General features: G+C 44.0%; 1 protein-coding gene across 3 annotated transcripts in view; it reads left to right on the top strand.

The window, feature by feature from the left end:
- Positions 1-9,605: 9,605 nt before the first annotated feature.
- VWA8 (von Willebrand factor A domain containing 8) overlaps positions 9,606-25,174 on the top strand; it is a 99,992-nt gene continuing 84,423 nt past the window's right edge. For all 3 annotated transcript variants that reach the window (XM_081917704.1, XM_081917703.1, XM_081917705.1), the window contains exons 1-7: positions 9,606-9,798; positions 14,819-14,896; positions 17,429-17,559; positions 20,489-20,599; positions 21,994-22,161; positions 23,040-23,204; positions 24,299-24,348. In XM_081917704.1, the coding sequence (XP_081773830.1) occupies positions 9,621-9,798; positions 14,819-14,896; positions 17,429-17,559; positions 20,489-20,599; positions 21,994-22,161; positions 23,040-23,204; positions 24,299-24,348 (881 nt within the window). In that variant the 5' untranslated portion in view covers positions 9,606-9,620. The remainder of the gene's footprint in view (positions 9,799-14,818; positions 14,897-17,428; positions 17,560-20,488; positions 20,600-21,993; positions 22,162-23,039; positions 23,205-24,298; positions 24,349-25,174) is intronic.

The following is a 25,174-nucleotide window of genomic DNA, read 5'->3' as shown; positions in this document are numbered from 1 at the left end:
TTGCACAAGTAAAGATAAAGGTAAAGGCGTCCCTGACCATTAGGTCCAGTCGTGACCGACTCTGGGGTTGCAGCGCTCATCTCACTTTTTTGGCCGAGGGAGCCGGCGTTTGTCCGCAGACAGCTTCCTGGTCATGTGGCCAGCATGACTATGCTGCTTCTGGTGAACCAGAGCAGCGCACGGAAACGCCGTTTACCTTCCCGCCGGAGCGGTACCTATTTATCTACTTGCACTTTGACGTGCTTTGGAACTGCTAGGTTGGCAGGAGCAGGGACCGAGCAACGGGAGCTCACCCCGTCGCAGGGATTCGAACCGCTAACCTTCTAATCGGCAAGTCCTAGGCTCTGTGGTTTAACCCACAGCGCCACCCTAGTCCCATTGCACAAGTACTGGTAGCAAATTAACAATGCCTTTCCATGTTATGTCTGAAACAGACATTGCATATTAGGCAGAAGTTTGGCTACCATTACCCACTTTCAGGACAGGTCTAGTCAGTCCCTGGATGGATGAGAATCCACCCCGAAGCCCCATGCCTGTATCCCTGAGCTCCCTAGAGAAAAAGGGGGGCTGTTAGTAAACAGTTACCTGAAATGTGAACATTTAGTGGTATTACAGGCACTGGGAATCTGCTATAACAAAGTATATTTCTGCTCTAATTTAACATAGCATTAAAAGGCATTTAGTGTCTGTTTTTGCTGCTAACTGCTTAAAGAGCATCACACATTTTCTTTGGTCGGTCTGGGGATTTTGGAAACTTCCATAACTTCTGATTACCACATGGAGCCTCCAGGGAATTATAGCACAGCCCTGCCATTCACAAGACTGGCTCATAGATCGCCTCTTTCACAGCTCCTCTGTAGCATCTTTCACTTGCAGTTTATATTTAGATTTAAATTGAGAGTAAATCTAACCACCTTCAAATCAACTGGGTGGGGCTGCAAAGCATCAATAAAATGAGTGCTACTGAACAAATATTGCTTTTGCAAAATGTAGGAAGACTGAAATCAGGAATTTATGATAAACTTCGGGTGAAACTATAACGGGGAGGCAACCTAAGGCCTGGGGGCCAGATGTGGCCCAATCGCCTTCTAAATCCGGCCCGCCGACAGTCTGGGAATCAGCATGTTTTTACATTAGTAGAATGTGTGCTTTTGTTTAAAATGCATCTCTGGGTTATTTGTGAGGCATAGGAATTCATTCATTTCCCCCCAAAAAAATATAATCCGGCCCACCACATGGTCTGAGGGATGGTGGACCGGTCCACATCTGAAAAAGGTTGTTGACCCCTGCTTTAGTTCTAATCTTCCCTTATTGACTCTCCACGATCAGGACCCGATGCTCAGTGGACATCCTTATTCACAGTCTAGGCTTACGTCATGAAACTGAGAGCTGAAAAGCAGCAGATGGAAGGAAGGGCAGTTCCCCTCCACTCTTCCTGTTCCTGCCCAGCTCCCAGCAGCAGGTCCTACAGACAAGGGAGCTCGCCTCATAGTTCCATCACCGCAGCAGGAGAGACGCCGGCTGTGGGTCTCTTGGTGCAGTCTTGCCCTCTGCTGTGTCTTCACTAACATTTGTAAATGCCCACACAGCTCTCTCTTCCAGCCATCCTCCTGGGAACCAAATTTGCAAGCCATCCCATGGGCAACCTCTCCCAGCTCCCTAAGCCCTTCAGCTTCCAATACCTCCTCTTCCAGTCTTCTCTCTCTTCTCCCTTTGACCACTCATCATTGTCCCACCACCACTCCCCGTGCTCTAAGCCTTCTTACCTTGGTAGTTCCCTTGCTGCTTCCCACAAAAAAAGCAAATGTCATGGATTGATTTAGACGCAGAGGAATGCTGATAACTGAACTTATTCTTGTAACTTATGCCTGTAGCTGAAATTATTCTGCGTGGTTATGCTTGTGGCTGAAATGCTTATTGTTGTTTTTATTATTTATTCATTTATTAAATTTCTTTATCACCCCTCATCCAAGGACCACAGGGCAGTTTACAATATGAAAACACAAAAAAACACATAGTAACAACAACAAAAGCAATATTCCCCAGTTTAAAAGGCCATCAATTGTTTAATTACCTAACGTTTAATGAAAATAGTTAAAATTCCTTTTTTGAAATTCCTTAAGTTAAATAATAAAAACTATGATATACATATTCTATACTGGGCACAGAAGTAATTTAGTAGTACAGTGGTACCTCGAGTTACAAACGCCTCAGGTTACAAACGCTTCCGGTTACAAACTTCGCTAACCTGGAAGAGTTACCTTGAGTTGAGAACTTTGCCCCAGGATGAGAATGGAAATCGTGTGCCGGCGGCACAGCGGCAGCAAAAGCCCCCAATAGCAAAAGCACGCCTCTGGTTAAGGACAGTTTCAGCTTAAGAACGGACCTCCGGAATGAATTAAGTTCATAACTAGAGGTACCACTGTAGTTGCCACCCATCTGTCTTGAGAGACAATGGAGTGTGCCTAGGGGGGTGAAGTCAAACAGCTGTGTTAGCCGCCCCAAAGTGACCTCCAGTATGTATGGAAGTCCTGGGCTACTCAGATGACAAGACCCCATCTTGGCCTCTCTAATGTGGTCCAAAGAAAAGTAGAGCAATATGTAGGGCACGAGCTTGGCTGTAGGAGTTGCTGGAGGGAGGCAGACCAGCACTATCCAACTGTCTCAGGGACTTGATCCCAGATTTGTGTGGGGTTTACTCTTCTTCTCCTGAAGATATCCTGCAAGGCAGCAAAGGTATAGGATCAGCTATCTTTCTCCTAGATGGATTCCCTCCCCAGGTGAACGAGCCCCATCTGCCCCTCACTTCCCTCCGCAGCACGTGCAGAAATCATTATTATTATTATTATTGGATCCCCTATGGATCTTGTCCCCTCAACCCTTCACATGCAGGAGAAGTCCCCAACCCACCTTAGCAGGCTGGTCAAAGCCATTCCCAACGTGTGGCTACTATCACCTGCTGAAAGCTGCTAGGAGTCACAGGTGGGAGCTGAGTGCAGGGTGGGGACCAAAGGTGTAATAACGATGTTCATAAATACGCTTGTGGTGAGTTTTTTACAAGCACCTACAAGAGGAAAGGGGATGTGAGTAAGGGGAATGCCTGAACACAAGGGCATTGGGGGAATAACCAAAAGGTAGAGGAAATTTGTAGAGCTGCTAGTGCCAAACTTTTTTCAAAGAGGGCCAGATTTGTTTTTCGTTTTTTAACTGTATCTTTATTAATTTAAAATAAAGACATTTATGAGAAAACAGACGTACATACAAGGAAACATACAATTAATCAAACAAACAAACAAACAAACAAATAACAGAAAAATCAAACAAACCACCACGCTATAAGATACAAGAAGATTAATATAATTATCATCATATGATCATCATTCTGAACACAATTATAAAACTTATAGAGAAGCAATTTAAAGCTGACTTCCAATTAATCTCACTGTACTTTATCCATTACTTTATGCCGCACAGTTACATATTTCTTATATAATTTCTTTTTACCTCCCTACAAACTTATATTTATACAATACAGGGATCAGTCTAATTCTGCCAAGATGTTTCCTTTTATTCCATAGTTTTCTAAATATTCTTTAAAGATTCCCCAATCCTTATAGACTTTTTGTTTTGATTAGCCAAAGAGGGCCAGATTTGATGAAGTGAAGGGCCATGAGGGCCAACCAAAGTTGTTAACCTTTTTTTAGGATTGAAGTTTTGAAGCTTTTCTTTGATTTTACCCCAAAGTTGTTTTAGGATTCAATTTTTTTTTACAATTTTACCCCAGGAAATAAACTGCCACAGGGGCCAGATTAAACCGACCGGCGGGCAGATTAGGCCCCTGATATGGACTTTGGACATGCCTGTGAGATGGTGCTCACCACAAACATCTAGCTGTCCCTGTCCCTAAGTTTCAGTTGCTCACTTTTTGGGATGTACTCAAGATACTTTGCATTTGTTATTGTAGCCTTCAGGTTTAAAGCTATCCATTTTCTCCATCCATATTCCAGACAGCAACATCTGCTCAGCTTTGTACTGAAACGTATTTCCACTGCGGAGTTCTAACAACTGCGTAGCAATTCTTTTCCATTCTGACTGATCTTAACACATCAAGGTTTTATTTTTCCAACCAGGCATACCATTTAAGTGTGACAGAAATGGGGAAAGGTAAAATGCTCATAATTCACACATTTTTCTCAAAGCCATGTACTTTAGGAGTCACACAGATGTAAATGGGATTCACAGTCAACAGAGGTAGCAAGAGCTCTAGATTATGGATTGCACCTGGAAAAATCACCCAATTCTTTTCCCCAGATTTGTACATAGACTATATAATACCAGCGAGTCATTTAATTAGATGACTAAGGGGAACTTCATGTTTTGAAGTTGTCATACGGATATTGTCTTTGTACAGAAATAAGTACACCACCACATGGGACAAGTATACCTTTGTATGCACGTGAACTTTATGTTGTGTGAAAGTCACTTTGGGGATGTTGCAGCTTGGAAGGGAAAGGTGAATCTTCCCAACCACCCACACTGTGGTCCTCCCCCAGTTCTACTTTAGTGGAATTGTTGCTTTTAAAATTACAGTGGTACCTCGGGTTAAGTACTTAATTCGTTCCGGAGGTCCATTCTTAACCTGGAGCACCACTTTAGCTAATGGGGCCTCCCACTGCTGCCGCGCCACCGGAGCACGATTTCTGTTCTCATCCTGAAGCAAAGTTCTCAACCTGAAGCACTATTTCTGGGTTAGCAGAGTCTGTAACCTGAAGCGCATGTAACCTGAGGTACCAATGTACTTGCTGCGTGGAGGCACAGCTGAGGAGTGGAGATAGTTGGGATGGAGAGGGAACAGGAAAGGGAGAAAGAAAAAGAGAGAAGGGGAGAAATGCAATGGATGGATGGGCGGATTGTGTGTGTGTGTGTGTGTGCGCTTGCATGCATGCATGAGAAGAAAGGGTAGGGTGATTCTGGCTCTGTCCTCATCCATTGCTAGCATGCAGTTCTAGAAGGTTCCTCGTGGAAGAATGTGGCCCTGGGGCTGCAAGAAGATTCTCCACCCCGACCTGAAGTCATCACCAATAATCATTTCTCACCCTGTGCAGAGATGATCGAAGATCCATGTGCACGTTTGCCCTGATGAAATCTATGTAGGAAAATCATAGCATGTGAGGGGGAAAGACCTGCATGAAGCCAGGATTTCACCCTGTGGATTAGTCTGTGTTAATAGCTCTCAAAGGACCACACTGTTTTAAAAGTTTTATTTTAATGATTTGTTCTTTTTTGAATGTGTGCTGTTTGGTAAATGGATTTGTATCTCCACTTGCATTTTGTAGTTTTATATGCATTGAATTTTGGGGCCCCATTACAGCAATATTTGATTCACATTTGTAACACTTCGTTTTATACGAAAATCTGTGATGTGAAAATCCATGCGAAAGCACCAAGCTTTCCTACGCACGCTGTCAAAACAAAATACATTCATCTGTTTGAAATCTGAAGCAGCAAATGTTGCTGGTGGATAAATGTCTACTGCACTGCTGCACCATTAAGCAAAAATTAGATCATTAGAAGGTAAGTGTTTTGCACAGCGGCAAGAGCAACCCTAGTTGAGAAAGCAATTGATGGGCAAATAGCTTATATGGCACTCTGCCTCCAAATGAACTATGCCGCAACAGACTTTATTACATTAGGGATCTGATCTACAACTTCAGAGTTTCTGTAATATTGTTATGACCATTATTTCCTGGCATGCAAAGTAGATAAATTGTCTCATCTTCTGGGCATCTTGAAACTTATTTTCTGCAGACAATCAAAGCTGATTAATGGGAAATTAGATACGGCAGGAAGGGTTTTAAAAGCCCTTAGTCCCAAGCCAGCTGCAATTTAAGTGCCATGTACCAACACATAAAATAGCAAAGGAAAACATCTCTCTGGAATACTTATTAAGAAAAGGCTTGAGGTTGTGAGGGCCTGGCATGATACAGATGTCAAAACAGCTTAGTGCGCAATCCTATGCTTGCCTGCTCAGGACAGGAGGCTTCTTCCATTTCGGTTCTCAGGCGATTCAATCACATACCAGCAAATTCAGCTTGTGCTGTTCTAGTGCTATTTCGAGGTCTTGTGCAATAAACGAGTGTCCCCTAAGGAGTGGACTTTTTGCAATAAGGAAAATGATGGGGAAATCCGCTGGAAAGTGTGGGATAACAGTGTGTGCACAGCCTACAGATGTCCTCAGCAGGACCATTTAACCAAACTCCCTGTGCTTACCTGTGGACCCTATGTCTGCACCACCATTTCCCAGCACCTCCCAAAAGTTAACAGCAGGAATGTAATCATTACTCTTGTCACCTTGCCCTGGCAACCAACCTTCCCCCTTAGCCAGGGGTTGCCAGCCTTTTTGGACCAGGAAGCACATTTTGAATTTTGAGGGAGTACTAGGGGTAACAGTCACAACACGACTGCCAAGGGAGCACAGCATAGCACAAATTAGAGACAGGGCAATATTGGTGAATTGTGTCTCCATATGAGAAAGGGCTTAACCTGTTTAATTTCTGCCTAGAAACTAGGACCAACGCTGAGGAAGTGCATTAAAGGGGAGGCTGAAATAGCAGTTCTGTAGAACCCCAAGGATTCTTATTGCCTGGCGTCCAAACAGCTCTCTTATCCAGGGGTCAGCAACCTTTTTCAACAGGGGGCTGGTACACTGTCCCTCAGACCATGTGGGGGGCCGGACTGTATTTTGAAAAAATAATAATGAACGAATTCCTATGCCCCACAAATAACCCAGAGATGCATTTTAAATAAAAGCACACATTCTACTCCTGTAAAAACACCAGGCAGGCCCCACAAATAACCCAGAGATGCATTTTAAATAAGAGGACACATTCTACTCATGTAAAAACACGATGATTCCTGGACCATCCGCGGGCCGGATTTAAGAGGCGATTGGGCCGCATCCGGCCCCCAGGCCTTAGGTTGCCTACCCATGCTCTTATCCATCTCAGGCTCAAACTCCAATAGAGGGAAGGAGCCAGTCTGACTCATTTCACAGGAATCCATTAGAAAGCTACCTGCATGTTTTGTTTCATAGCTTTTGCTTCTTAGCAAGGAAAAGGGCTAAAGACTTAACTTATCATTTGCTCTCTCTCTCTCTCTCCCCCCCCATTTTAAGGAAAGCCCCTGCCCAACATGCGCCAGCAAAGAAGCCCTTTGAGTAGCCACAACTCCTGGCAAAGTACCTGTGCAAATGCCACTGAGAGGATGCTCCTCCATACCTCTCCCCTTCATTACACACTTGGGGTAAAATCACTGCGTGTGCAAATGGAGGACTGACCTGGAGGCAAATCAGTTTAGCCCGCAATTAATCCCTGTACACACATAACATTGCGCTTTCTAAATCAGTGAATCTCATTTGCTTATTTATGGGTGGGGCTTCAATTATTACCTGGAAAGAAATTTTAACAAAATGAACGAATAAGTGACGTTAGGGATAGCACTAGACCAGGGCCAGATTTAGATTTGATGAAGCCCTAAGCTACTGAAGGTAACGGGGCCCTTTATATGTCCAGCCTTCCTTTGTCAACAACAAATTGCCACTGCTTTTTGTGTTGAATATATGCTATATGGTAATTTATGGACATAATATGTATCTAAAGCCATTTGCACATGCAGAATGTAGGCACCCTATATATAGAAATGAGCAAACCAGTGATATTTTAGGGAGCAGGCTAGCAGACGGGGCCCATTATTTACATCACAGGAGCCTACACAATACAAAACACTGTTGATGTATGTAGGGGTTTTTTAAATTTGTTTTTTATCTTATATTTTGGAAATGTACATCCAGGTTTTTTTCCCTTTAATTTTTTTGGGGGCCCCCAAGAGTGGGGCCCTAAGCTATAGCTTGTTTAGCTTATACGTAAGTCCGGCATTTGAGACCCTTTCTCAAGTCCAGTTCTCTCAAAGCAGGAATGAAAAGATGATCCTAGCCATGAGGTGACAGCAGCCACAAAATTAAAAGACGCCTGCTTCTTGGGAGAAAAGCAATGACAAACCTAGACAGCATCTTAAAAAGCAGAGACATCACCTTGCCGACAAAGGTCTGTATAGTAAAAGCTATGGCTTCCCCAGTAGTGATGTATGGAAGTGAGAGCTGGACCATAAAGAAGGCTGATCGCCGAAGAATTGATGCTTATGAATTATGGTGTTGGAGGAGGCTCTTGAGAGTCACATGGACTGCAAGAAGATCAAACCTCTCCATTCTGGAGGAAATCAGCCCTGAGTGCTCACTGGAAGGACAGATCCTGAAGCTGAGGCTCCAATACTTTGGCCACCTCATGAGAAGAGAAGACTCCCTGGAAAAGACCCTGATGTTGGGAAAGATGGAGGGCACAAGGAGAAGGGGGCGACAGAGGACGAGATGGTTGGACAGTGTTCTCGAAGCTATGAACATGAGTTTGACCAAACTGCGGGAGGCAGTGGAAGACAGGAGTCATAGCTGTCAACTTTCCCCTTTTCTTGCGAGGAATCCTATTCGGAATAAGGGAATTTCTCTTAAAAGGGGGGAATATTGACAGCTATGACAGGAGTGCCTGGCATGCTCTGGTCCAGGGGGTCACGAAGAGGCGGACACGACTAAACAACAACAGACGAGGCGCGCAGCTCTTGCACGAATTGCAGAAGCCGCTCCCGAGCTCAGGCCGGCAGCTCTGCAAATTCGGACCTTCTTGAGCCAAACGTGGCCGCGAGGGGCGAGTGTTTTTCTCACATCCGTAAATAATAGTGATCTTGGCCAGGCTCCCTACATTGTTTTTTTTTAATATAATTTTTATTAGGTTTATACAATACAAAATCAAACATCCAAATACAAATTTCAATCCATCAAGTGAACTTCCCCCCATCTTCCGGACCCTGCATTCTCTGTAAATTCAAAACATCAGCAATTTGTTAACTTGTTTCAACACAATAATGTATCTTTCATTTTATCGTGTTATCTAGTCTCATAGACGTTGTAACCCAAGTCCTAAAGGTTTTAATTTCAACACAATAAAGTTATTTCACTGCACCACCTCTGGCTTCTTGTACCTTATTTTCCATATCAATAATTTACAAATGCTGAAGTTATAATTTCCTAAAAAGAGCATTTTTTAACATTCATACAGCTTATAATGCTTTTTCAAATAGTCCTTAAATTTTTCCCAGACTTCCTCCGTTGTTTCTTCTCCCAAGTCTCGGATTCTGCCAGTCATTTCGGCCAGTTCCATATAGTCCATCAACTGCGTCTGCCATTCTTCCAGCGTGGGTAAATCTTGTGTCTTCCAGTACTTTGCGATCAGGATCCTTGCTGCTGTGGTAGCATACATAAAGAAAATTCTATCTTTCTTAACCACTCTCTGGTCCACCATAAATAATAGTAAATAATAGTGATCTTGGCCAGGCTCCCTACATTGGAGAAGCCGCCGAGGTCGGTAGGACCGGCGAGAGATAAACCCCTTCCGCCGCCTCGCCCGGCCCTGAGAGCGTCGGGCGCTGTTTCCGCGGGGACGCTGTGCAACTGCCGCACCGGTCCCCCAGCGACGCTGCTCTCCGGCTCTTCCTCCTGTCAGGCCGGCCGGGCCATGCCGTCGCGGATGCTCTTCCTCGGCGGCGCCGGCGCCTGCGGGGTGTGCGGGGCTTCGGCGGCGACCAGGCGGGTCCGGCTGCTCCTGCGACAGGTGGCGGCCTCGGGAAGCGGCGGCGCCGGGAGCGTCCGCAACGGCCGGGCCCGGCTTCTGCACTCGACCGGCAAGGCCGAAGGTAACGGCGGGGTCGAGAGGGCGCCTTCCCGGGCCTCCGCCGCCGGCTGGGCGCCAAGGTCACCCCCGGCCCAGCGGGGACTGGGAGCCGGGTCTTGGCGGTAGGCCCGGGGATCCGGAGGACCCCACAGGATCGGACGCTTCCCCACAAGGTTGAGACGGAAAAGGTTGGCCCTCCGCTTCTGGTCTTCCTTCCCGTGGCCGAGTGAGCTTATGGGACTCACCGCCACAAGAAGAGTTCGGTGACTTCTGCTCCCAAAGGGTTTTTTAAAGGTCCTTTTGTGGGGTTGCTCTTCCAAGAGTGCTTCAACCCTTCCAGTGGAACCGCCGCATTCTCAAAAGCCACACACCTCTGTGCACCAGCATATTATTATCATTATTATTATTATTATTAATTGAATTTCCTTGGCCCTCCGCTTCTGGTCTTCCTTCCCCGTGGCTGAGTGAGCTTATGGGACTCACCGCCACAAGAAGAGTTCGGTGACTTCTGCTCCCAAAGGGTTTTTGGTTTTTGTAAAGGCCCTTTTGTGGGGTTGCTCTTCCAAGAGTGCTTCGGCCCTTCCAGTGGAACCGCCGCTTTCTCAAAAGCCACACACCTCTCTGCGCCAGCATATTATTATCATTATTATTATTATTAATTGAATTCCTTGGCCCTCCGCTTCTGGTCTTCCTTCCCCGTGGCTGAGTGAGCTTATGGGACTCACCACCACTAGAAGAGTTCTGCCCGGGTGACTTCTGCTCCCAAAGGGTTTTTTAAAGGCCCTTTTGTGGGGTTGCTCTTCCAAGAGTGCTTCGGCCCTTCCAGTGGAACCGCCGCTTTCTCAAAAGCCACACACCTCTCTGCGCCAGCATATTATTATTATTATTATTATTATTATTATTATTATTATTAATTGAATTTCCATGGCTCTCCGCTTCTGGTCTTCCTTCCCCGTGGCTGAGTGAGCTTATGGGACTCACCGCCACAAGAAGAGTTCGGCCAGGGTGACTTCTGCTCCCAAAGGGTTTTTTAAAGGCCCTTTTGTGGGGTTGCTTTTCCAAGAGTGCTTCAGCCCTTCCAGTGGAACCGCCGCTTTCTCAAAAGCCACACACCTATTATTATTATTAGTATTATTATTATTATTATTATTATTATTATTATTATTATTAATTGAATTTATATACCGTCCGTGGGTCTCAGGGTGGTTCACAGAATAAAATCCTTAGGGGAGAAACAATCTACCTTCCTAACCTGCTTGCTGGCTTCCTAGCAGCATCTCTGGAAACACGACATCCTTTTTTCTAAACCCTGCTTCCCCTTTAAGTCTTCTCTCATTCCAATGGGAGCTATGCTTTACCTTTTTCCTTTACGTCATAATAATAATAATAATAATAGGGGTTGTTATTGACATGACTGTGCTCCTCCCGTTGAAATCAAGTAAACAAAAGCTACAAATTCTAAAAGGAACTGGAAAAATAGGCCACATGGATAGGGATAAATAGGAAATAGGCTCCTGCTCCCCCACCCCTGAGACTGGCAGTAACAACCTTTTTTAACTGGTCCTGCTAGCTAGGGATGATGGGAGTTGTAGTCCAATAACATTGGGGGAACCAGAGGTTGAGAAAGGCTGGGGACGAGCCTATATCTTAATCAATATCATTAGCCATTTCATTTCTAGGCTGCTTTATATTTTTAAGAAAAAAACCTCAGATGTGGTTTACAACACATTTACACTACTTAGTTTATGCTACTTTTATTAAACCCTTTATTGTGGATCTACTTTGGTGGGATTTCCTTCTAGCTGTGATTTTGCAGGTGGTACAAGAGGACCTTTGTTGTCCCTTCCAATTCTACATTTCTATGAGGTACACAGAATTGCAGCCTTGCTCTTAATTTCCCAGAATAAATTTACTTAGATGCTCCATATTTCAGTATAATATAAAAGCAAACTATATGATTCTGTACCACTTTTATTATTTTGGTTTGCAGATAATACAACTGTTTAACCTGTTATTGAGGTCTAGGTTTAACTCTCTAGTATATTTTAAATGTGGTCAGAAGTGACCCTGATTTTTAGTGGAACTTACTGCCACATACATGTGTTTTGGATGATATCTCAGCTTTGACTTTCCGTCACATTTATTTTGATCAAAGTGTTCCTGTTTCTCTTTTGTCAATGTTCTAAGCTTCTATATGGGAACCTTTTCTACGTGTTTAGCTCAGCTCTGTATGAAGTATTTGATGCCTATCTCCTTTTGACCGTCTTGCATGCTTTTCATTGTGCTTCTTCTGGGCTTGTGATCATAACATCTTGTTTGGAGAGTGGTGTGCCCATTTTTCACTCTCAGTATAAATTTCTTGTTGTCTCCCAGGCGCACTAAGGATTTCTAAGCTTTTCCTTATCTCTTGCTTTTTAAAAACCTGATAATAAGTACTTCCACAGCAAGATTTGTGTTTGTCACCCAGTTGCCCAACAGCATCAGTTTTGATCAAAGTCCTTTTAGTTAATTTTTTGCTGGGCATCCCACCCTCCCCCCCCAGCCCTGAAACTGACTTGCAGAAACTCAGATTCATTTCAGTTGCATTAAAAACATTATTAAAGAAAAATAGTAACAGTTGACTTTAAAGAACATATTCAAAACCAGTAGTTAACCCTGGTGTTAAGTAACTATTTTTGAAAGGAGAAATGAGTATACAACAATTTACAGCTGGCAGGCAGGAAAGATAATGAAATCCTAAAATTGTTGAAATGGGATATGTTTGCATTTGTATAGCATACTCCCATTTGTCACTTGAGAATCTAATGATTGAGCCCTAAATAGCCCTGCCCTCTTTAGCTTCACTATGGCCACATATGCATGCCAGAAGCGCTGAAAACAATAATAAAACTTGTATGTCAGTCTTCCATTACCCCATGTTGTTCTCAGCTATAATGAGCTGTGATTGCCATGTGGTATTTCAGAGCCCCCCTCCTTAATTTAGTGAAAAAAATAAATGTTTTTTACTCCTACAGCTTTTGGGGTCTATTCTGCCCCTCTTGGAATGACTGAGAAAACCACACAAGGTGCTTGCTGCAAGTCAGTGCTCTTGCAAAATGTACCGTATATTTCGCTCTATAACACACACCCGACCATAACACGCACATAGTTTTTAGAGGAGGAAAACAAGAAAAAAAATATTCTGAACGAAACAGTGGATATATGATTTTTGTGGTTCATGCTGTGGCCACAGACATGTGATCTGACAATGAGTTTGGAGTAGCCCAATGCAAAAATCCTGAGGATCCATGTGGATCCATGCTTTGTAACCACGTTATTGCACCACTGCGGCCCCAGACAAAAGTGGGTGCATGATTTTTTTGGTGCAAGATGTAGCCATGGACATGCTATGTGATCTGATGGTGAATTTGGGGTGACCCAGTGCAAAAATCCTGGGGATCCATGTGGATCCGTGCTTTGTAACCACGTTTTAAGTGGGGAAAGAAGGAAAAGCACTCAAGGGACAAGGAACACGCGTGGGGTGGGTGGAGAAGGATGCTGCTAATAATGCAGGAGAGGGGTTTAAGGGGAGAAGGCCCCTCTCCCCTCCTGCTTTGCTCCTTTAAAGAAGCAGGCTCTCTGTCCCTCTCTCCTCCCCACTCCGCAGCTTTTCTCCCTCTTTGCTGTTTCAAAGCGAGCCACGGAGGAGGGAAGAAAGGGGAACCATGGATCCTCTGCTCACGACTGTAGCAGATCCCCCCGCCATCCGTAGGCATTCGCTCCATAACACGCACAGACATTAGGAGGAAAAAAGTGAGTGTTATGGTGCAAAAAATACGGTATTTAAATGTTTATTACCTGCCATATCTACAGATGCTTAGCACAGAACTTGCTCTGCTCATTTAATATGAAAAAAATCATATTTGGTCTATTTTCACAATAGGTAATGGGCTGTACTATACACACACAGTAGTCTGAAGTGGATATGAGATGTGCATGCTTTTCTTGTTCTCCACGTGGGATTTTCCTCATCAAAATGCCAACCCACAACCCTTCCCCTCCAATAAAATACTGATATTCTCATTCTGTGGATAACTCAATAAGGAAAAACACACTTGTCATCTGTAGCTGCTGCTGGTGTGGATGCTTTTTAGTGCTTATTTTTTTTGGTGGGCAGTTTGTCATGTGTGTTTCATTGAGGACGCTCTATTGCCACACACCCTATGTCATTTTTCGCCTTACCTGATTGCAACCTAGCCATTGGGTTTTGGGTAGCCTACATGATGCCAAAGGCATCTCACACAGGGCCTCAAACCCTTGGAACTGCCCCCCCCCCATATCCTGGAACGGGCGCATTGAGTGGACCTTGCCCAGAAAGCAAGGCAGAGAGCTTAAAAGCTGTTTCCATGCTGGGAAATCCTATGTGCATTTAATTACACAATTTCAGGATTCAGGTGTAATAATGCTTAAAATAGATTGGTTTAAACTAGATTTCCGTAGGCCTGTGTTAAGCATGACTAAGACTGGATCCAACCCCATATCTTTAAATAAAATGTTAAGTATCACAACTTGAATGAATGACCTGTTCTTTTGTAGAATCTCTGCAAAGTGACTGATGGAGCTATTCATTTACATGTGTCCTTTTTCTAAAGTTCTTGGGGTTGCAAAGGCCAGGAGTTGAAGTGGAAGCTAGATTAAGGTTACCAGACGTCCCCGTTTCCTGGGGACAGTCCCCAGATTTACAAATCAGTCCCCATACAAAATCCATTGAAGTTGAAAAGTGTCCCCGGATTCATTGAAAAAAATAATCTGGTAACCTTAAGCTAGATATACTATGTTTGTTACTCTGTACAAAGGTTTACTATTGCAACTATTGACACAGAGAGCAAAGGCTATAGCAAAGATTTTATGGTTAAAATGCCATCTTGGATCATGCCCTGCAGGAAGGTTCAGAAAATATTATGTGCCCTGTATGAGTAAACGTCTTTCTCTTTGTAGGCTGTGTTAGATTTGTGATGATTGTATAGTTAGCAATCAGTGACAGTTCTCCCCTTTCTTTTCAGGCGATACTGTTACTATTGGAGATGTGTCATACAAACTCAAAATTCCAAGAAATCCAGAACTTGTCCCAGTGAACTACAGTAAGAAACAATATTCTTCTAATACCCAGCTGGTTAAACATATATGAATAGTAGTAATGATTTAAAAATTTATTTTCAAGGCAGCTTACAGATAAGAACAAGATTCGCTAAAATATATTAAAAAATCATTAAAAACAATCTGTAATAGAATTTTTTAAAGCTTTTTGATGTTATACTGTGAATTTATATCAGAAGCCAGCTTGGCAGGATTTGACTAGAAGGCAGCCTGCAAATAGTTAAATAAATATTAGAGGAGTTTGATTACTACAGGATGGAGAGAAGGTGGAGGAAAGATAAAAGGAAATGCGAGATGGAGAAAATCTGGGAAGATAAAAAAAATTGGGTTGCCTTCATTAGTAATGGTGAATTACTTTATGTTAACCTGAGCACTAGTAAAATAAAACTGTAAGATCAACTAAACATGTTTGCCAATTCCTACCTACAAGCCTTTCCGTGCTCTTGTTATTTCATATAAAGGAAATAGTGAAATTTTGTAGGAGCTGGTTATAGTATTGAAAAGTGCATTTGAGTCCCCTTGAGTCCGTAGGGTCTGTGGCCCTGAGACTTTGGGAGTATTCTTGTATGCATTTATATTCTGTTCCTATCTGACAGGTTGTTTTGCATTCTTGAGTTTTCTTTCCATTTTTGGTGTCTCTTAAATCTGATCCAATTTCTTTTCTTCAAACTGTAACTAAAAATAGGGTAAAGGTAAAGGTACCTCTGCCCGTTCGGGCCAGTCTTGCCAGACTCTAGGGTTGTGCGCTCATCTCACTCTATAGGCACTCTAAGTGTCCACAGACACTTCCGGGTCACGTGGCCAGCGTGACAAAGCTGCTCTGGCGAACCGGCACCAGAGCAGCACACGGAACGCTGTTTACCTTCCCACTAGTAAGCGGTCCCTATTTATCTACTTGCACCCGGGGGTGCTTTCGAACTGCTAGGTTGGCAGGCGCTGGGACCGAACGACGGGAGCGCACCCCGCCGTGGGGATTCAAACCACCAACCATGCGATCGGCAAGTCCTAGGCGCTGAGGTTTTACCCACAGCGCCACCCGCGTCCCATGTAACTAAAAATAGAACTAGCTAAATTTATTAATGTGAAATGTACCAGGAGCGTGGAGTTGGAAGCTTCTAAGTCTGGCTGTGATCACACATCATGTTAAGCCGTACTTAATGGTTCATTATGGTTTAATGTGAACAAGCCCCCTGCCCCCTGCTGAGAAGTCCCGGCTTCTGGCTACACCATGCCGAGAACAGAAAGATGTGCAGGGTAGATCTCCTCCAGGGGACCCCAGGGATGCCACACAGGTGTATAAAGCTGTTTTCAAATCTCTGCTCTGCGTTAACCGTGCCTAAGCCTGGCAAAGGAAACTCACACATAAGAGAGAAGGAGCCATGTGGAGAATAGAATAAAGGCAGCATTCTCCAGTGACTACAGCACCTTCCATAGCCCAGGGGTAGCCAACATGGTGCCCTTCAGAGGTGATTTAACGCCAGCTAGCATCAGCCTTAGCCAGCTTGGCCAGCAGTCAGGAATGATGCGAACTGTAGCCCAACCTTGGGAGGGAAGTCACCATATTGGCTATTGCTGCAATAGCTCAATGGCTATTCCTGAGAAGACACTCTCTTGTATTTGTCTCATTCGTAGTGTAGCCCCAAGAAGGTAAAAGAGCTGCCTTTGTGTTACTCTTATTTTACCTTCCTAAGTATCTTGTGAGTGCCGGCAGAAATGATGTGCTAAAGTCTACCCAGGGACTTTCAGCGATGAGCAGACATTACTTATTTGTTTGTTTAGTTGCCTAACACAGGCCAGTCTTGAGACGCCTTAATGTTTAATCAAATGTCCAGCTGGAGGAAAATCTTAACCTAGCTCACCCACTGCCTTGGCTTTAAACCCAAGGCTCTAGATGGCACTTCCTTTTATTAATTTAACTGGACTCTCTCAATCCATTTTATGCATCCCAAACACTGAGAGTTGCATTGGTTTGAACTTTAATAGATTTGAAATGTTTGTACTCTGAAAAAAAGGACCTCTAAGCAGTGAGGCTAGGGACGTGGATGGCGCTGTGGGTTAAATCACAGAGCCTAGGACTTGCTGATCAGAAGGTCGGCGGTTCGAATCCCCGTGATGGGGTGAGCTCCCGTTGCTCGGTCCCTGCTCCTGCCAACCTAGCAGTTCAAAAGCACGTCAAAGTGCAAGTAGATAAATAGGTACCGCTCCGACGGGAAGGTAAACTGCATTTCCGTGTGCTGCTCTGGTTCGCCTGAAGCGGCTTAGTCATGCTGGCCAGATGATCCGGAAGCTGTACGCCGGCTCCCTCGGCCAATAAAGCAAGATGAGTGCCGCAACCCAAAGTCAGCTACGACTGGACCTAATGGTCAGGGGTCCCTTTACCTTTTAAGTAGTGAGGCTAGAAAGATAAATTCAGAAATTGAAGAGCAGTATCAAAACTATTAAAGGTGCTTTGGAATTTAAAAATATTTGTTTGTAAATTCTTAACTTAGACCAAAGTCCACACTTTTCTCATTCAGTTTCAGACTCTGTGGCTCAGTCTGTAATCCAGCATTTAAGATGGATCATGCAAAAAGACCTTTTGGGCCAAGACGTCTTTCTTATAGGACCACCTGGCCCTCTTCGGCGATCGATTGCCATGCAGTACTTGGTAAGCTTGGGGAGAGAGACTTAATTTTCATTTGGAAACTGGAGTGGACATTAGTAATTCTTAGGTCTTGGTGTAGTAATGTTTAGCAGTCTAAGAGACATGTATCCTAGGAGAGTATCTTTTTGGATTTCTGGCAGAAGGTCCTGTAAATTGTCCATCCCAGTGTGCAGAGAGTATGTTTGGTAATCAAGGATTGTTCAGAGTTACTTCCCAATTTTGAAGCCTTTGAATCAAACCAAGAACACACTACAGTTGAGTTTCTAGACTGTTGACTGGGAGCGGCTGCTGGGACCATATAACATCAGTCCTAAAGGATCTTCATTGGCTCCCAGTGCATTTCTGAGCACAATTCAAAGTCTTGGTGCTGACCTTTAAATCCCTAAACTGCCTTGGCCCAGTATACCCAAAGGAGCGTCTCCACCCCCATCGCTCAGCCCAGACACTGAGGTCCAGCTCTGAGGGTCTTCTGCTGGTTCCCTCCCCGCAAGAAGCAAAGTTATAAGGAGCCAGGCAGAGGGCCTTCTCGGCAATGGTGCCATCTCTGTGGAATGCCCTCCCATCATGTGTCAAGGAAATAAACAACCAACTGACTTTTAGAAGACATCTGAATGCAGTCCTGTATTGAGAAATTTTTAATGTCTCATGTTTTAAAATTTTATATGTGCTGTAAGCTGCCCAGAGTGGCTGGGGAAACCCAGCCAGATGGGCTGGGTATAAATAAAACAACAACAACAACAGTGGTACCTCGGGTTACATACACTTCAGGTTACAGATGCTTCAGGTTACAGACTCCGCTAAACTAAAAATAGTACCTCGGGTTAAGAACTTTGCTTCAGGATGAGAACAGAAATCGTGCTCTGGCGGCGCGGCAGCAGCGGGAGGTCCCATTAGCTAAAGTGGTGCTTCAGGTTAAGAACAGTTTCAGGTTAAGAACGGACCTCCGGAACGAATTAAGTACTTAACCTGAGGTACCACTGTACTAGAATATACAGTGGTATCTCAGGTTACATACGCTTCAGCTTACAGACTCCGCTAACTCAGAAATAGTGCTTCAGGTTAAGAACTTTGCTTCAGGTTGAGAACAGAAATCGCGCTCTGGCGGCGCGGCAGCAGCGGGAGGCCCCATTAGCTAAAGTGGTGCTTCAGGTTAAGAACAGTTTCAGGTTAAGAACAGACCTCCGGAACGGATTAAGTACTTACCACTGTATTATTATTATTATTATGAGCAGCAGCTGGTTTTTTCATTGTTTGTTGCCTCAAACATTTGGTATATTTATTTTATTGGCATAGTCAAACTGGGGTTTAGACCCGGTTTTGGCACAGAAAACACTTGGGTCACTTTGGTATGATGACCTTTGTCAGAGAGAGACTGGGGAAACATGTCCTTGTTAATTCTCCTCGACCTCTCAGTGGCTTTTGATTCCATTGACCATGGTATCCTAGTTGAGCGGCCGTCTGAGTTGAGGGTGGGGGTGGCATTGCTTTGCTGTGGTTCAATCCAGGTAAGTCTGAGGCACTGGGTGGTTCCCTAGACCAGAAGGCTGGAAGGTTGCCTGCTCTTGATGGGTTTACACTCCCTCTGAGGGAGCAGGTACGCAGCTTGGGAATATCCAGGATTGCTGTTACTTGAGGCTCAGGTGGCCTCAGTGGCGTGGAGTGCCTTCCATCAGCATTGACTGGTAGCCCAGCTGCACCCCTACCTGAATAGGAATAGCTTAACTTCTGTTGTCTATGTCTATTACTGCAATTACTTCAAGTCTTTGACGACTTGATTCTTTTAAAGGAGTTTTTAGGTTCTTAAGAAGAGCCTTTTTAACAATCTTTTTAAAGAATTCTTTTAATTTATTTTGACTACGGCAGACCAACACGGCTACCTACTTGAATCTATTCCTGCAGTGCGTCACTCTGCATTGTGTTCCAACATTTCCCGTATTTTTCGCCCTATAGGACGCACTTTCCCCCCTCCAAAAATGAAGCGGAAATGTGTGTGCGTCCTATGGGGCGAATGCAGGCTTTGGCTGAAGCCTGGAGAGCGAGAGGCGTCGGTGCGCACTGACCCCTCTCGCTCTCCAGGCTTCAGGAAGCTATCCGCAAGCCTTGCAGGCCTGGCGGGAGGTCCCGCCAGGCGCGCAAGGCTTGCGGGCAGCAGCTTGCAGCCCAAAGCACAGGACGCGCTGCAGAGCACGCTCCATGCTTCGGACAGATGTCCGCAAGCCGTGTGCGCCCGGCGGGAGGTACCGCCGTGCTCACAAGGCTTGTGGGCAGCAGCCTGTTCTGGGGGCTGGGGGGGGAAATAAATTTTTTTAATTACCCCCCCCCCCCATAAAACTGGGTGCGTCCTATGGGCCAGTGCGCCCTATAGGGCGAAAAATACGGTATATTATATGAATGGCACATATTCAGGAAATGCGTTGTGATCCTCCAACTCATAATACATTTCATGAGCAACCATTAGTGATAGACAAACACATTTTCACTATATGTACGCAAAGGAATACAGCACAAATGAAACAAAGTTTTCAACAATACTATTAATGATGCAGAAGTAATAGCAATGCTGTTTATATGTTTATGGTTATTGCTCTCTGTCATACTATGAGTCACCCTGATGGAACATGCTGCAAGATCTTTTTTACCTTGGTGTGTCTCTCTTATCTCTCCTTTTAGCTGGCCTCCTTACTTTGTTTTGATCCATCCAAGTGATTTAAAGCTGAATGTTTCAGAAATGTTCATAAGGAGGTAGCCTAAAAAAAAATGCAACCATGCTGATTAAGGGAGAGCACTAAACTGGGCCTCAAGAGATGGTGTTGCTCTTTAGTTTTATTCCATTTAGTGATGTGTCGCTGCCTCTGCCTCTGTTGGATAATTTGCTGTGACGCTGTGCTGATTGTAATCTATATGTTTTCAAATATTGTGCTATGTCCTACAGGAGTTGACCAAGCGAGAAGTGGAGTACATTGCACTCTCCAGGGACACAACAGAAACAGATCTCAAACAGCGGAGAGAGATCCGAGCTGGGACTGCTTACTACATTGATCAGGTGAGTTCCTATAATTGCCATGGGTCTTTATTGTCAATTTGATGAGAACGGGTGATTTCTGGGCAAGGTTCTTGAGAGCATGCTTGCCAACCCAGATCCAGGTACTCTTGAGGAATCAGATTTCCTAGATCCATTTCATCTGGAATTCAAGCCTGGTTTTGATATGGAAACTTCCTTGGTCGCCATGCGTGATGACTTGTGTTGAGAGAGAGACGGGGAGAGTGTGACTCCATGGATCCTCCTTGATCTCTTGGTACCTTTTGATGCTGTTGACCACAGTAACCTTTTGTTTGAGTTTAGGTATTGGGGGCACTGTGCTGTAGGGGTTTCATTCCTGCTTGAATTGATGGCTCCAAAATGTGGTTCCTGGAGGAGCAATACTTGGCTCTGGGGATTCTCCAGTATGGGGTCCCACAGGAGTCAACTCTGCCCCTGCTCCATGCTGTGTAACATCTACATGAAACTGCTGAGTGGGATCATACAGAGTTTTGTAGAGCATTGTCACCACTATGCTGACGACACACCTGCATTTCTCCTTTTACATTTTGAATTAGCTCTTGGTTGTGATAATACAGTGGTGCCCCGCAAGACGAACGCCTCACAAGACGAAAAACCCGCTAGACGAAAGGGTTTTTCCGTTTTGGAGGCGCTTCGCAAAACGAATTTCCCTATGGGGTTGCTTCACAAGACGAAAAAATCTTGCGTCCCCCGGCGGTTTTTTTTTGCTTTTTTTGCCCTTTTCCTAAGCCGCTAAGCCGCTTAGCAGCTGTTCCACTGATAAGCCGCTTAACAGCTGATCGCTGGAAGCCGCTTGACAGCTCTAGCACTAATCCGCTAAGCTGTCAATGGGCTTGCTTCGCAAGACGAAAAAACCGCTAGACAAAGAGAATCGCGGAACGGATTAATTTCGTCTAGCGAGGCACCACTGTAGACTAGATGAGGGCCAATAAACTGAAACTTAATCTAGTCAACACTGAGATGCTGTGGTGGGTGGTTCCTCTGGCATATTTGTGTGTTCCCTACTCTAGAGGGGCCATTCTCCCTTGGAAGGAGGGGGGCACGCGGTTCTCCTGGATCCATTGCAGTCCCTTGGAGCACAGGTGGCCTCGATGCCACAATGTTCCATCCTTTCATTTAAGCTGGTGGCCCAACTGCAACTCTATCTCTACAGGAATAACTTGGCTATAGTACTATATGCTGTATGTAAAGGTAGGGCCCCCAATTCTTACAATTCACATTCTCCCCTGAAAGTTGACAGATATTCCACCCCTGTTTTCACAGGGAAATATTGTCCTGCAAATGTGTGCAGTGGGAAATATTCAGCCTAGCTTTCGTTTTGTGAACTCTTATTCAGCTGTTTTTGCTTCTGAAGCTGATTTTGTTTTGATGGGCAGTGTGCCGTACGAGCAGCCACCGAAGGCAGAATCTTGGTTCTGGAAGGCTTGGAGAAGGCTGAGCGGAATGTCTTACCCGTCTTGAACAATTTACTGGAGAACCGGGAGATGCAACTTGAAGATGGCCGTTTTCTCATGTCAGCAGAACGTTATGACAAACTGCTGAAGGTATTGGGTTGTTCCATCAATATTAGATCCCAAACAACATTAAATCTAACATAAAAGTTGCTGGAGAAGTCTTGATCTCTAGAAGGCTTATTCTTTATATGGTTTATTTTATATTCACTCCTTCCCTGCTGGATCTCTCAAGTAACATTTTACTGCATGGAACTCTTTCTTTCTTCATTATATTTCTAAACATGTTTGCCCTTAAATACCACAATATCTATCTAACACATGCTTCTCATAGTGGGGAGGTCGGTACACCAATAGGAATCCTGTACCAACTATTGCCCAACTTTCAGAACTTGCACTCAGAAACCTGGGTCTTCCTAATAGGAAGGTTGGTTAAAACTAAGGACTTCTTAAAAATCACTGCAACCTCCCTCCCCACCCAAATGATCTGGGTTGCTGTGCGTAAGAGAAGACTGGTGGACAAGCAGTGGCAAGAGCAGGCGCAGCTACCATGCCCAGCCATGTCTCTGTTACACGTGCAGGTCAATTCCTTGATCGAGTCATGGAGGGCTCTGTTCTTATGTATCATTAATCTGGCATTGCAGATAATGATGGTTCCCTTGGCATGTACCGACATTTCCCCGCCCCCTCTTTTTAAAGGAAGATTTTTTTTTAATGTTTTCAGGGTTATGGTTCACTGTGAAAGCACAGATCACAAATGTGTAAAGTGACTTTTAAAATCCTAAAATCAATATGCAGTTTTGTTAATACTGGCATTTATATTGAAGCTGAAGGTGTGCGAGCTCCATGTCTTCCAGATCTATAAGTCATTTGTTGTCCAGTTCAAACAGCTCTTCATTGGGTACTCTGAATAGTTGGTCTTTTTTTCTGAAGTGGTTGCAGAATTCTAATTATAGACTTGATTTATTCAGGAGCATAATAAATCAGAGTTGGATGCATGGAAGATTGTTAGAGTCAGTGAAAACTTCAGAGTCATTGCCCTGGGCCTTCCTGTCCCCCGATATTTGGGTAACCCATTAGACCCACCTCTGCGATCTAGATTTCAAGCAAGAGATGTTTATTATCTACCGTTTAAGGTAAGTAGTGTTACGGGTGCCTGGGATTGTACACAAAGTACAGTTGAATGATGCTTTAATGTGTGCATTTACACAGGAGTCAAAGGTGTTCTAAAGGAGGAAAATGAAATGACAGAGAAGCTAAATGCATTATTTGCATTTGTTTTTCACTGTGGAAGGGCAGATGCCTGTCTCTTTACTCACTTTATCAGGAAGTGAGTGAGGAACTGAGGCAAATAGTAGTGACAAGAGCTGATGTTTTAGGCCATGTTGACAAATTAAAAATGAAGGCTTCACCAGCTCTAGACGGCATCTACACAGGAGCTCTTTAAGAACTCAAAATTAGAATTGCTAATCATCTAGCAAAAAACAACAACCCACAGTTGGGGAGTAGGGATCCTGGAGATTACAGGACAGTTAGCGTAACATCTATTCCAGGAAAACTGGTGGGAAGCATGATTGAAGATAAAATTACTAAGCATACCGATGTTGTCTTGCTGAAGAGGAGCTGGCATAGCTTCTGCAAAGAAAAGTCCACTCTACTTAACCTTTTAGAATTCTTTGAGTGCATCAATAAGCAGTAGACTGTGTGTGTTTGACTTTTTGAAAAGCTGTTGCAAAGCCCACCGCCAAAGACTTCTGAGCAAGCTTAGCAGTCATGGAATAAGTTATCTTATGGATAAGCAAGTGGTTAAAGTACAGGAAGCGAAGAGCATGAATAAATGTCATAACGGAATAATGTAGGATCCCCAAAGGATCTGTATTGGAACTGGCGCTTTTTATATTCTTCACAAATGATCTGGCGTTAGTGGTGAGCAGGACAGAGGCCAAGTTTCCTGATGACACAAAATTGTTCAGAATATAAAACCGAAAAGGACGGTGAGGAGCTCCAAAAGGATCTCTTCAAACTGGGCCAATAGACGTTAAAATGGCAAACACCGTTTAATGTAAGCAAGTGTAAAGTGGTGTGCATTGTAACATAACATCTGACGTTGAAGGACCAGGAATGAAAACTTGGGTGGAGAGCTTGATGAAGATGTCATCCTGCACCCTGGTGGACAGAGTGCTTTTGCTTGAGTAAATGGCCTGATAGGTGATACTGTCTTCTGTTTTAGGACCATCTTTCACAGTTATATTGTATTGGACCTAACGTTTCAACTGAGAGGTAAATATATGCATTACAGCTATGCATAAATGTTCTTAGAATTTCGTTTTCTTACCTATTGGCTTCCCTCGTAGAATATTAGAGTTGTTGTGATATGACCAAATGAATTGGGTGAGATAATCTAGACATGATATACAAAGGTTCAGATTTTTATTAGGCCTCCTAACAGATTTCATGGCTAATCTACTTTAGGTAATGGTGGTACAAAATTCGGATACGTCTGTCTTCCAAACAAACTCACGTCTTTATGATGGGGTGAGAAAGAATCCTCTGTGAATAAACCTAGATGAGCTCCTTGATGAACCTTCACTTCATGACAGAGGTCCTGTTGTTTGTTTAAACTATAGTTAATGAGGAAAAAGTCAGAAACAACTGAGCAACTGTGATTTCAGATCTCCCTGAAACCATAGTTTAAACTACAGTTCCCCAAGTTCAGAAATTATTGTGGGAATGTTCAGGGAGGCAGGAGAGGATATATTGTTTATTAATATCCTTCCTAACTTGAGCTAGCAAGTTCTATAACTTAGCAGAGTTTTCCATTCCCATTTTAAATGCACAGCAGATAGCTGGTTGCCGTCTTGTTTAAGCCTCTCAATATTAGATTTCTGGTGAGTTCCCTTTTATCTCTCTTAAAAGAATAAACACGCCACAATCTTGTGTAAAGTATATAAAAGAAGTTTACTCACATCATCAGTTTACAGTTGGATCCCTGAAGGCAGACTTAGTTACAAAGTATATACATGTGGATCTATCCCTTATGGAGATAGTCCCAGTGTTCTCTGTTGGCTGAGAACCAACAGAGCAATTCTAGCTAAAAGCTGCTGCT

Source organism: Podarcis melisellensis, assembly GCF_964234715.1.
Source record: "Podarcis melisellensis genome assembly, chromosome: 7".
NCBI lineage: Eukaryota > Metazoa > Chordata > Lepidosauria > Squamata > Lacertidae > Podarcis > Podarcis melisellensis.
Note: the sequence above shows the minus strand (reverse complement) of the source record. Positions and strands in the feature narration are given on the sequence as shown.